Source organism: Prunus persica, chromosome G3, assembly GCF_000346465.2.
Source record: "Prunus persica cultivar Lovell chromosome G3, Prunus_persica_NCBIv2, whole genome shotgun sequence".
Lineage (NCBI taxonomy): Eukaryota > Viridiplantae > Streptophyta > Magnoliopsida > Rosales > Rosaceae > Prunus > Prunus persica.
In genome coordinates, this window is record NC_034011.1 from 16,394,817 (window position 1) to 16,408,320 (window position 13,504).

Sequence of the window (13,504 nt, forward strand, 5' to 3'; positions counted from 1 at the left end):
ATTTTATGACTCATCAAAACAATTTTGTTTTGGATGGTCATTTTAAATTTTTGTTATTCAAAATGAATTTTTTCAAGGTTTAGGGGGAAGAAAATATATCAATGACTTCATAGGAGTTGACTTTGCATTTTTCTGATTTATTTTAAATTTATTTTGAATATTTTGATATAAAAATAATAAAATATTCTTATCACAACAACAAACCACGTCGGTGTTAATAAATTGTAGACGTTGTAAATTGTAATACACGACTAAGTTGTTAAAATGACGTCGTTTAAATGAGAAACCATGGCGGATATTTAACTATGCGACGTAAAATATATATTCCACGACTTAACCGCTGTCGTTACAAAGTACTACCCTGAACCCTTAAGAAATTGAAGACGTTGTAAACCATAAACGACTCAATTGTTCAAAGAACGTCGTCTAAATATCCTTTTACGTCGGATTTGTTTAAAACGAAACAACAAAAAACGACGGTTTTTGACTTTATTAGGTCGTTGGAAAAGTATTACACGTCGGTTACGCAATTTGTATGTTTGTTTTTTTTTTTTAAATTTAAGAAAACCTCAACAAATTTTTACATTATATATTATAGACAAAATTTGTACATTATACATAAATATCAAGTGTTCAATAATTCCCCTACTCCAGGTGAAGGCAAACAAACTCTGCCCATTCATTCCGGACTTCATCAATTGCTTCTTGGGGGTATGGCGCTTCCTGTTTTCTCTTGGCATACTGCATAAACAATGACTATTAGGGTTTATAAATAAAAAGAAATTCAATCACAGACGACGATATTTTTCATAACCGACGTAGTATATCTATTCAACGACGGTAATTTTACATGACCGTCGTTGATAATACAAAAAACGACGTAAAATGTATGAAGGTAATTTCTTCTTACCTTCTTCTCAAACGCCAAGGAAGGATCCATGATGATGTCCCTCATGAAGCGCATCACATAATACCCGCATTCGACACTGCTGGGTTGCTTTGGTGTGCCTGACAGAGTTTTCCAAATTACTGCTTTACGGCCTGATCTGGCTATGTGAGAATTATATATTTTTATAGCACTGTTCACGATGTTTTTGGCCTCTTCATCGACCACACGATTTCCGGGCAGAGGATCTAGAAAATAGACGGTTTCCCTCTTTGCTCTCACAATCAGCAAGATCCAATGACGGCTGCACAAAATTAATATAAAAACGACGGTTATTTACAAAAACGACGTATTATAATATTTCACACGACGAAATAAAGTAGCAATCGACGACATTATATATCTATCACGACGATAAATAACTACCGACGTGGTTAGTAGTTTCAAACGACTCAATAAAATAAAACACCGACGTGGTTAGTTTATACGCTGTCATTTATTGAAAATCATAAAAACAAAATCCTGTTAAGGAGACTAACCCTGGATTGTAAGGCATCATGAAACTCTGTTCACCATCAGTCTTCTGAAGTCAAGCTGCTACCAATCGTGATCTGTCAGCTATTGACCCAGAGTTGGCACTAACTGTAGCAGGGTCGATAAAGCCAACCATGCTGCACATATTTGCTTGTTTCAAAAGATCATGTAAGTACCTAAATATATAAAATAATATAAACAAGTCAGCACAAAAAAACACACGACGGTTATGTATAACAAAATGACGTATTATAATATATTTATCACGACGGTACATACTAACGACATGGTTAGTTAGTTAAGACGACGCAATAAATAAACCAACGACGTATTATTTTAGAATGACAAACCTCATATATACAGCAACCACAGTAGCTCCTATTTCTTCCATACCTGCAAATTGTGTAATATCTTCAGGCAGGACGAAGGTATCGCGTTCTAGACCAAACACCTCCTTATCAATTGTAAAGTTCAGGGTCTTATCCTGAGGCACGAGTGTCGTTTCCGCATAACAAAAAACGTAAAATGATTTTGGCCAGAAAAAAGGTAAAAAGATTTTTCAAACAAAAAACGTATGAGCATGCAAAACAGCAACCAAAATAGTGAAAATGAAAGCTTACCTTTTGCGTGCAATGAAAGCAAGAGGAAGACGATGTTTAAGTTCAGAGACGACGAAGAAGACGAGAGGAAGACGATGAGATACTCTGACAGTGCTCTGACAAGGAAAAAAGTCAAAAAGTTTTCTCTGGGAGATTGAAATTTTTAATCGGGTTTGGAAACAGTGCATGTGTAAGTCAGGTAGACGAAAAGTTGCTTACATATAAAATCATTTCAAAAAAATAATACGGCGGTTACATATAACTACGACGTATAAATTACAAAATACGACGGTACATTTAACTTCGGACGTGGTAAATAAATACGACAGTAGTGTTGTAGGTACCGTCGTAGTAAACTCAAAAATTAAAGTACATAAGTAATAACTAGCGTCATGGTAGATTATTTAACACGTCGTTTTTATTAATGTACCGACGTGGATTTCTGTAATATACGTCGGTCATACCGACGTTGATTTTACAATTTAAACGGCAGTTTTTTTGTAAGGACCGCTGTTGGTTTTAAAAATTTATTCTATAAATTTGTCGCTTTCATTCATTTTCGGTTTACATTTAGGGTTCCAAGTTCTTCCTCTCTCAGAGACACTGTCTCTCACATCTCAAAGACAATAATTTGGATGTCTTTCTCAAAGAGAAATTGAGCTTACTCGCATCAAATATATGTCCACAACAAGAAGCTTGTCAACTAGCCTTCTCACTTCCTTGATCAAGCCTGATAGGACACTTAGTGCTTCTGAATACTCCTTGCTTTCCATCAAAAGAGATGCAAGCCTGGCCTCCACTCGCTGTCGAAGGAAAGTTCGCTTCTCAGGGAAATCTGAAGATCAGATGTGCCTGATCCTCTGCTTGATTTTCTTGGCTAAAAAGATCCGTCAGATTTGTGATAGCCTCTTCCTTTATCAGTAGAGCTTCAAAAGAAGAAGATGGGTTTCAAGAATGCGATAAAGAATAAAAATGGCTTCAGATGGCCTCTAAAGCATGAGCAATCGAATCAGTAGTTGCTGGGAGATATGATGAAGACATTGTCAATGCTTTGAACTATACAAGTCCTGCAGAAAGATAAAGGACCAAACTGTTAAAGAAACTGAAACAACGGCGGTTTTCTGTTCTACCGTCGTCTTTTCTCGTCGTCTATATTAAGGTAAGATGGCGGTAGATTTATAATTACCGACGTAGATTATTTTGTTAAACGTCGTTAAGTGTAATACAACCGACGTGGATTTTATTTTTAAATTATAAATAGAGTTTTTTTTCCCGAATTCTTTCAGTTTTAGTTTTCAATTACAAAGCGTGATAAATAGATTTTTCTTTCTTGAGGAAATTTAAAATTAGGGAAATTAATGTTCTAGAATTTGTAAACTAACACGACGCAATATTACTAACCCGAGGAAATTATAAATAGATTTTGCTTTCCCGAAGAAATTTTAAATTAATTCAGTTTGAAACAACGACGGTTTTTTGTTATGCCGTCGTTTTTAACTAACACGACGCAATATTTGTTTTACGACGTGGAATCTTTTCATTTAACGTCGTTAGGTTTAATATAACCGACGTGAATTTGAATTTTTAAATTATGAATAGAATTTTTTTTCCCGTGACCTTTCAGTTTATTTTTCAATTACAGTGCGTTATAAATAGAGTTTTTTTTTCCGGAGGAATTTTAAAATGAAGGAAATTAATGTTCTGGAATATGTAAAGTTTCTTTTTTGGATGACAGATTTAAATAAAATAAGAATATAAAAACAACGACTGTTTTTGTATTACTGTCGTCGTTTTTCGTCGTCTTAAGTAAGACTAAGACGACGTAATATATTTGTTGAGCGACGTTGATTTGTTTTTTAAACGTCGTTAGGTATAATATAACCGTCGTTGAAAATTGTCTCTCTGATTGCAAATTTGCAACGACGTTAGGTATAATATTTGTAGATACACAAACGCACACACATCATCAACTTCCAAAAAATTGTCTCTCTGATTGCAAATCTGTGTCATCTGTTAAGATTATGATGTGGAACAGAGTTCCATCTGGTAAGATTTCGTAACCCTTGGGATCTCAGACAAATCTGATTATGTCGGTGGTTTTCTATATAAACCGTCGTGGTTATTTCAATTCTTGTCATTAAGTAGATCTACCGACGTAGGATAAGAAAATCAAAGAAAAAAATTGTTAACAAAAATTCTTATTAAGACGACGGTTTAAATTAAAGGTACGACGTATAAAATGAATAAATACGACGTTAAATTTTATAGTACGATTTAAAGATAACGTCGTAGAACTATACGAGAATGACGTCGATATATTTATATTTTCCGTCGTTGTACATTAATTTAATACGGCGATATTTTGTATTTTAAAGCCGTGGATTTGTTTGTAATTATACGGCGTCTTATACGAAAACCTCGTCGTGTTATTTTATGAGTAAAAACGGCGGTTTTTATTGAAATCGTCGTCTTTACTTTCTACGTCAGTCGATTCATAACTTCTGCCGTTCTTTGTTGGCTTTGATTTTACACTGCGGAAATCTGTTTCAAATAGACGTCGGTTGTTTAATTAGGTACGTCGTTGTTTTTGAACAGCCATTTGAATCTCCATTTTTTAGTTGTCTAAGGTGGTATTACACGACGGTGTTTTTAGAACCGTCGTCTTTTTAAAAACCACGACGGTTTTCACTTAGACCGTCGTTGTTTTCTGGTCGTCTTTTTCACTTTTTGTAGTAGTGTAAGAACGAGGGGATGTTATGAGAAGAAGGTTTTTCCGTGACGATGCAACACGAATTGGTTAAATGATGAAAACCATTAAATTGTATTGATAGAGTTGCTATTTCTTAATTAATTGTATTGCTTGTCTTTTATTGAATAAAGAAAGCATTCAATAATATAGCTATTTATTTAAAACATTGCATATATCAAAACAAAGCATAATTCAATACAAAACACAAAGAAAGCATCATTCAAAACAAAACACAAACAAAACATAATGCAAAACTAAGCATTAAACTTGACTTCATTGATAGTGATTGTCTCTCGAAGCCCATAAGTGCTCCATCACGTCAACTTGACTTATTTCGTGAACATAAGAAGATTGCATTTCCATATAACGGTTAATCATACGGTTGTTGTAACGACCGTCCCTAATCAAGGGTTCGTGTTCCAGTGGTTGTCCATTTGCTCCCACGAGCCATTCATTTATTCTTGTCAATGTCGTGCTTATAGGATCGGGTTCGAACATCTTTGGTTCATCATAATCATACTCATCCTCCACAATCATGTTATGGAGGATGATGCACGTCATCATAATACTCCGAAGTACCTCTTCATCAAACATACACCCAGCACCCCTAATAATTGCCCACTGAGCTTGGAGGATACCAAAATACCTTTCCACATCTTTCCTATAACCCTCTTGATAGCAACAAAGTATTTTTCCTTCTTCGATTGGGGATGCAGAATTGTTTTGACGAATGTCGTCCACCTCGGGTAAATTTCGTCTGCTAGGTAGTACCTACCCGAATAGATGGTATTGTTGATTTTATACGTGATCTGAGGGGATTGACCTCTCAATACATTGTTGAACATCGAGGATTGATCGAGCACGTTAAGTTCATTTTGAGATCCCTCAACTCGAAAAAGGCATGCCAAACCCAAGTATTGAATGATGCAACGACTTCCAGAATGATACCTTTTTTGCCCTTCCTATTACCATAATCTCCTTGCTAGGCAATTGGCCAATTCTTCCACTGCTAGTGCATGCAGTCGATGCTTTCAATCATACCTGGGAAACCTCGATCCTCGGCTTTTTGTAGAAGCCTTTGGAGGTCCCTAGGCGTAGGTTTTCGGAGTTAATCCCTCATGTAGATAGTTTCAATTGCATCACATAATCTGCCTAAGTTATCTAGGATAGTGGATTTCCCCATCTTAGCAATCTCATCCACCTAGTATGCACATGCGCCAAATGCTAGCATCCTTAAATAAGCTATAAGTTTTTGCTCCAGAAGAAAACCCAAAACCCCAGTAGCATTGTACTTCTGAATGAAGTATGCATCGTAATTGCAAACATCATGCATGATTTTATTGAACAAATCAGGCTACATTCTATATCACTCTTGAAAATCAAAACTAGAGTATAAAGAAATTTGGGATAAAGTAATCTTCCAAGAGATTCTTACGTCGAGAATGCCTGTGTCTGTCCACATTCAGGCCATGGCCGGGTTGTGAACCACGGTGGTGTTAGCTTGATTGATCGAGCGTCCCACTGTCATGGCAACTTGATCATCATCTGTTTCCCACTCCCTTTCTTCTTCAACATGTTTGCACATTCTTTCTTCATTTTCTTGCTCGGCCCTCTCCAACAACCTTCTCGTGTAAGACATTGGAAGTATAATGTGTTTTGTAAAATCTAAGCGATTAAGTATATAGAGGATATGGATGATTGCTGTAAGTTGAGGGTGTGGTTTTATAGAGGGATTTAGAAGATAGAGATGACATGTGGCACAATTGTAGCACTAAAAGTCTTATCCGAAATATGAGATGTGAATTTTATAATAAATATGGACATGTGGCAACCGAAAATCTTATCCGAAATACAAATATGATATGTGAATTTTATAATAAATATTAACACGTGTTGATCAAAAATCTTATTCGAAAATCTTATCCAAATTAATCGTTTAAGTATAAAAAATTATTTGTTTAAAGTGAATAGTAATTGCCCTTTGCCATGGCAATGGGTGCCTTTTTCAAGGGCTGGCACTACAGCCCTCGCCTCTCTTTTCCCCTTGTCATGACAAATGGGTGAAAATGCTTTAATAGTTGGACTCTTGGAATTGGGTTTAGGTAATGAATGGTAAGGCTTGGTAATATACAAATATATAATAAAATATAAAATAATATTGCCACTAGTTTGGTTTTCTTAATGTTTCGATATCTAAAATTGGAACCAAAGCGATCTGAATCGGTCTGATTGGTTCTTGATCCTAGGTTGACTTTTTTTTTACTCAGTTAAGCTCAGTTCACCGATGCAAATACCTATACCTAATTCTTACTTCAATGAAACATGTTTTAATAATATATTATTTAATTTTAAGAAAAAAAATATTTTTAATTAATCTATTAATTATTAATGTGAGAAAATAATTAAAATTCTGAAAAGATAATTTTTATCAAATATTGTGTTGTGTTTATGTTGGTTTAAAAAATCGATTTTTAAACTAAAAATTTGTATACAAAATATTTTATTTAAAATAAGGGCATTTTGGTAATTAAATTGGTTTCAATTTTGATTGAGGGAAATTTAGCAAACAACTTATAAGAATCCATATCCTTCCCACTCATTCCAAATAGTTTAGTAAACAACTTTGACCCAAAAAAAAAATTTGCTATTATAAATATGAGTAATGCTATTTAGACACACAACATTGACCAACTTAGCTGACCACCATATGTGGCAGCTGATGTGTCATGCCATGTCAATTAATGAATGTTTCCATGTGTATTCTATTTTTTATTTATTCTCTTTTCAATAATCCTTATAAATAAATAAAAAAACTGAAAAAACAAATTAAAAAACCCTAACGTCCCTGGTAAGTGGCCGCACATCTGTTCTCAACTCTTCCTCATGTCTCCACAGCACTCCCTTCCTTCATTGTTGTTGCACTGTGATATGAGTATCGCTAGAATGTGGCTGTGATAGGAGTATCGTGTCTCCATAGCACTCCCTTCCTAATCTAGGTAGATCCTAGATTTTACCCAGGTATATAATATATATTATTGTGGTAATCCTTCCAAGGTCAGTCTCTTTGTCTCAACAATGGAGTTGTTAATCCTTCCAAGGTCAGTTGCTTTGTCTCAGCCATACAATACTAAATAGTAGGATGTAGAAAACCATGTTGCATGAGGGATTGCTTATTTAAACAACCAACCTTGTTCTTGTCTATCATAATTGTTCTTGTATAAGTGCTCTTAAATTACATACACATACATATATACAATCTTAAATTTATTGGTATTATACTGCATATGTATTACAGGAAGTTTATATTAATATTTGGAATTATTTAGGATGGAAGAATCTTCAAGAAGCCATTCAAATTTGGAGATAAGTGAAGAAAATGATGAGTTTGAGATTGGTGAGACTAGACTGGAGAATACAATGAATCTAGAAGAAACAACACAAGAACCTAAGGTAAATATGATTTTTAACACAGCTGATGAGGTTCTTGATTATTATAAAAGAAAAATATATGCAAATCGAGTAGGTTTCTCAATGAAGAAGAGATCATCGAAGAAAGGAGATTGTGGGGAGTTGAAATATGCAAGCTCAAAATGTCCTAAAGCCATATCCAAGCATAAAATGCAATTGCAAGGCTTAACTTAGGGTAGGTATATGCTTGGATGGAAGGTGGAAAGTGAACTTGGGTCAAACTTGATCATAATCATGGATTGAATCAGACAATGCTCGATATTTTCGAATGAATCGTGCAATAAGTTCGTATATGAAAAGGAAGATTGAAATGAATGATAGAGTTGGAATAAAAGTAAATAAGAATTATAATTCAATGGTAGTTGAAGCTGGAGGGATTGAGAATGTGCCATTCATGGAAAAGGATGGTAGAAATTACACTAACAAAGTTAGAAGATTACAGCTTAGGGAAGGAGTTGCAACTGCAATTCAAAAGTATTTCTTTAAGATGCAAGCTCAAAATGCAAATTTCTTTTATTCAATTAATCTAGATGAAAGTGGTCGATTACGGAATGTGTTTTGGGCAGATTCCAAGAGTAATTTGGTGATGCCATTACATTTGATACGACCTACTTGACAAATACTTTTGTAGGTGTCAATCATCACAGGCATTCAATTTTCCTTGGATCAGGACTAATTTCAAGTGAAGATACTGAGACATTTGTTTGGCTATTTAAAGTGTGGCTAGCATGCATGTCTGGGCATGCTCCATATGGGATAATTACCAATCAAGACAGGGCCATGAAAAATGCTATTGGGATTGTCTTTCCTAACACTAGGCATCGTTGGTGCTTATGGCATATAATGAAGAAGCTTCATAAAAAGCTTAAGAGTTACAAGCACTATGAATCTATTAAATTTGCCTTGGAGAACATCGTGTATGATTCATTGACCAATATTGAGTTTGAAGATCGTTGGAAAGAGATGATTGAGAAGTATGAGTTACAGAATAATGATTGATTACGAGTCCTATATGATGAAAGACGTCGTTGGGTGCCAAGCTTTGTGAAAGGAAGTTTTTGGACGGGCATGTCTACCACACAACGAAGTGAGAGCATAAATGCTTTTTTTTTTTTTTTTGGTCAAAATGGTTTTTTTTTATATACTCAGTTAAGCTCAGTTCACTGATGCAAATACCTATACTTAATTCTTACTTCATTGAAACATGTTTAAATAATATATTATTTAATTTTAAGAAAAAAATAATATTTTTATATGTGATTAAACAATAAAAATTCTGAAAATATAATTTTTATAAAATATTGTATTGTGTTTATGTTAGTTTTAAAAAATTGATTTTTTAAAACTAAAATTTTGTATGTAAAATATTTTATTTAAAATAAGGGCATTTTAGTTATTAAATTAGTTTCAATTTTGATTAAGGGAAACTTGGCAAACAACTTATCCTTCCCGCTCATTTCAAATAGTTTAATAAACAACTTTTACCCCAAAAAAAATGCTATTATAAATATATAAAAAAGCCTGTTGTCCAAAAAAATATTAACATTAATGCTTATGCCACATCATGTAGCTGACGGGGTTAGAAGTGTAATATTCAAGGATTTCTTCCTTTCTCATACCGCTAAGCCCTCCCTCCCTCCTTTCTCTCCGCTCAGCCGCCGTCACTCACTCTGTTCTCTCTCTTTCGGTCTCTGTCTGTCTCTTCTCTCTCCCTCTCTATCTATCTCTTTGCGTGCGCACAGTTACACTTGCGAAGCAAAATGATAAAGCGGCGATTCTACAAGCTAGAACATGGCGACAGAGATGGTCCCTCGAATTCATCTTCATCCTCCTCGGATTCTGAAATAGAACCAGAAGCCATAGAGGACTCAGATGATGATGATGATGTGGTTGAAGAACTCGAGGAGGATGCTCAGGCTTGCTCTACCTCCTCTGGTTTTTTCATCCTTTCCTGATGTTATAATTTGTTGAAATTTATATGATTTTATTTATTTGTTTATCTGGGTATTGGTTAATATTGCTGAATTGAGTTTTTCTGTTCTTTTCTTGGCTTCCAGGATATCAAAGTGAGGATAGCTCAGCAAATGAAGTTCCTGATGACTCGTTAGGTAGGGATTGTCTGAAAGCAAATAACTCTTTGTAGATTGTATCAGTGAATTTTGATTTGTTTGCATTGCTATACAGCTACCAATTTTCCTTTTTCATTGTGTTTCTGAACCTCTTATTTAAGTTAGAGACTATTGTATCTTTCCTTCTGATCCTCTTATTTAAGTTAGAGACTTTTGTATCTTTCCTAATTACCTCTACCCATGTTATTTATTTTAGGTCTTCCTCCTCCGGGGAAAAATAGAAAGAAAATAAAAAGAAAACAATAGTTTAAAAAAGGTGGAGAAAAAACAGGTCTTTATATACTCCTGCATTGATATGTTGTTGAACATGAAAATTATGTGACCCGTGGTTAGGATCAGCATAAAGTTGATATGGAAAAATGGGTTCCAATCACATAGCAGGCAACTTGTTACGCCTTTTTGCGTTGCTTAAAAGATTGGTGGAGACAACATATGTCGGGCACTCTAGTACTTTCAAGAGCTTCTTCACAAGTTAGAGGGGGTGATTGCATAGAACAGTCCTCTCTCTTCTTTATTATCTCATAAATGATCTCTTGCAGAGAAATTTTTTTTTTTCCCATAATTAGTTATCTTTTACCTCCTCATAATTTGATATAGTACTTTCACGGTTGTGATAATGGTCATGAGTGAGAGATAGGATCCAAATGGAGATTTATCAGATGTGGCTCACCAAGTTTGATGTTCTGCTAGTCTTATCATTGTGATACTAAGCACACACATCATTTGCAGTTCTTGAAATCATGGAAGCTTTTCTGCTTTAGTTGTTACAAGGTTATAGTTGGGCAATATAGTTATTTCTACCCTTCATAGCACAATGGTATATGATCACTCTCTGGAGGTTAAAAAGTGGAGGCCTTATTTGAAGTTGCTACATTTACCTCATGATCATTTGTGGAATTATGGAATCATGCAAGATACTGTTATCCTTGCAAATTAAACAAGGAAATTTTCGTTCATAAAATAATTATATTCACCTTGATTTTATTGTTGAGTGCATTTTATATCTTAATGTTTGAAAAGATGCATACTCCTATGCATCTGGAGGACTGCATTTCCTGGATATATGACATCATTTTTCATATCAGATCTGCCAATCTATGAAGATGATGCTAAAACCGGAAATGAAAGACAAGTTCCTTTGGCCAATCAGTTGTTTGGTAAAAGTGGTTCGGAAATACTAGAGGAACAATCTAACATCGTGGCCAACGAGGAATCTTTACCAGTTGATTTCCCAGACTGCGTTGTCAAATGCAAATCAGCTTTTAAATGCAGGATATGCCCTAGAGTTGTCTGTTTGAATGAGGAGACTTTAAGGGCTCATTTGAAATCCAAGGTAAGATGTGTGGCATAATTATCTTTCTCTAGAAAAAAATCATCATTTGCTGTTTGTAACTTCAATTGTTTGCCATCAAGATATGACACCTTGCCACTTTAAAAAAGAAAACGAAAGAAAATAAAATACTTGGATTGGATTGGATTGAATTGTTTATTTTCTTGTTTTATAGTTATGAAAATATGATGATACTGTCAGCCCAAAAAAAAAAAAGTTTATAATACTCCTTTTTCTTCCTTTCAACTGTTTTGAATTTGAGATTATTTCTGATATTTAAACTGGTAATGCAAAATGACAAGGAAATACATGTGATGCGACAAGTAGACTTGGAATAGGATAGAGAAAGTGGTGACCAACTATTGGTTTATTATGTACTAAAAGAATATTAAAATATTGAAAGAGAAGTTCTACAAAACTATTAACAGGTCATCTACTCTTTATCGCACAGAATGTTGGGCATTAAAGTAAAAGCAAGAGCAACACATCCATTTAGTGGGAAGGGAAAGTGAAAATGGATGATAGGAGTGAGTAGAAAGGTACAGTTAAAATAACTCTATGAGAAAAGCATTGAGATTTCACTCTATGATGGACCCCAATTTGGAATTTTTAAGTGTAGACTTTGTTTTTGACCTGCATGTAATGGGGGCTCATCTCCAAATCTTAGGGCATATATGCAGAAGCATAGAATCTGTAAGTATGCTCAGCAATTTTTGATATCTCATCAAAGTGATATGCAATCAATCCCACAAAATGTGGAGGTTCTTGAAGGGTTCCAAACTATTAGGGGTTTTGTAAGCAACAGATTAATACAGCTTTATTATTGTGTGCTAGCTGCCATTTAATTGAGGAGGTGCCAGTATTTTGTTGTGGTCTTATCAAGACCATTCACTGTTATTAATGACTAATGATATTGTTGGCATTATTGTAGAGACATGCTCGGTCTGAGAAATTATTGGACGAAGGTAGGTTGAAGACCATGCTGAACACTGATGGGAAAATTGAAGAAGAGGAGACCCCTGCTTTATATGCTAGAATTTTAGCTAATTCGCAGGTTGGTTTTTCTTATATTGCTAAAATAAACCAGCAGATTGATTATCACTTGTGTGTGCAGGAAACTAATCCATCTCTGCTACTTTATTCCAGGGTATGCCGAGAAAGAAAAGTAAAAGAGAAGAGAAGAAGGTGTCAAGAAAGAAGGTAAAAAACACCATGCCACAATGCTTGAATGAATTTAGGCTCTAAATGTATAAAAAGTCTGTTAACACACATCTTCCATTGTGCAGAGAATGAGATATGGTGCTAAGAAATCCAAAGAGAACCCAGCCAAGAGAAGTCGTAAATGAAGTACTGAGAACGTTACATTTGTTTGCCGTCCTGCGAGAAAGCAAATGCGGATTTTGCTGGTTTGTACTGAAATACTGCAGCCCCTTTGAAGATTTTCATCACTTTTGAGTAATGTAGCTAAACAATCATTTCATAATTAATTACTTTACTCTGTTGTTTTGTTGTCGCGAAATTTTGGGGTTAGCATGAAATTTTTTCCTTGCGAAGTTTTGGTATCCAGTTGCAGAGGTTTTTGTTATCAGGAGAAGACAATCAGGTTTTGCATTCCTGAAGTTGTTTATTTAGGCTACGTGGAATTTATAATAGAATGCGTTTGGATACTACAAGTTATGATACGGTCAATCTTCCATATCGCACACGAGCGGTTTCTATCCGTTATCTCTGAGACCCACAATTGACCATAGTCAGATATTATTAGCCATGCAGGCATATGACATTAGCAAATTCCGGATAATATTTCGA

At 34.8% G+C, this 13,504-nt stretch overlaps 1 protein-coding gene across 1 annotated transcript; it reads left to right on the forward strand.

Moving 5' to 3' along the window:
- LOC18782925 lies at positions 9,673-13,377 on the forward strand. Its single transcript, XM_007216152.2, has 6 exons — positions 9,673-10,171; positions 10,294-10,344; positions 11,451-11,698; positions 12,627-12,749; positions 12,842-12,895; positions 12,982-13,377. The coding sequence occupies exons 1-6, from the start codon at positions 9,997-9,999 to the stop codon at positions 13,039-13,041; spliced, it is 711 nt and encodes a 236-aa protein (XP_007216214.2). The 5' UTR covers positions 9,673-9,996; the 3' UTR covers positions 13,042-13,377.

What these genes read in the sequence shown, in the direction of transcription:
- LOC18782925 (XM_007216152.2), top strand. Translation starts at nt 9,997, where the DNA reads ATGATAAAGCGGCGATTCTACAAGCTAGAACATGGCGACAGAGATGGT. An exon ending in GGCTTGCTCTACCTCCTCTG is followed by an intron (nt 10,172 to 10,293) that starts GTTTTTTCATCC and finishes CTTGGCTTCCAG; the next exon opens with GATATCAAAGTGAGGATAGC. An exon ending in GAATTTTAGCTAATTCGCAG is followed by an intron (nt 12,750 to 12,841) that starts GTTGGTTTTTCT and finishes ACTTTATTCCAG; the next exon opens with GGTATGCCGAGAAAGAAAAG.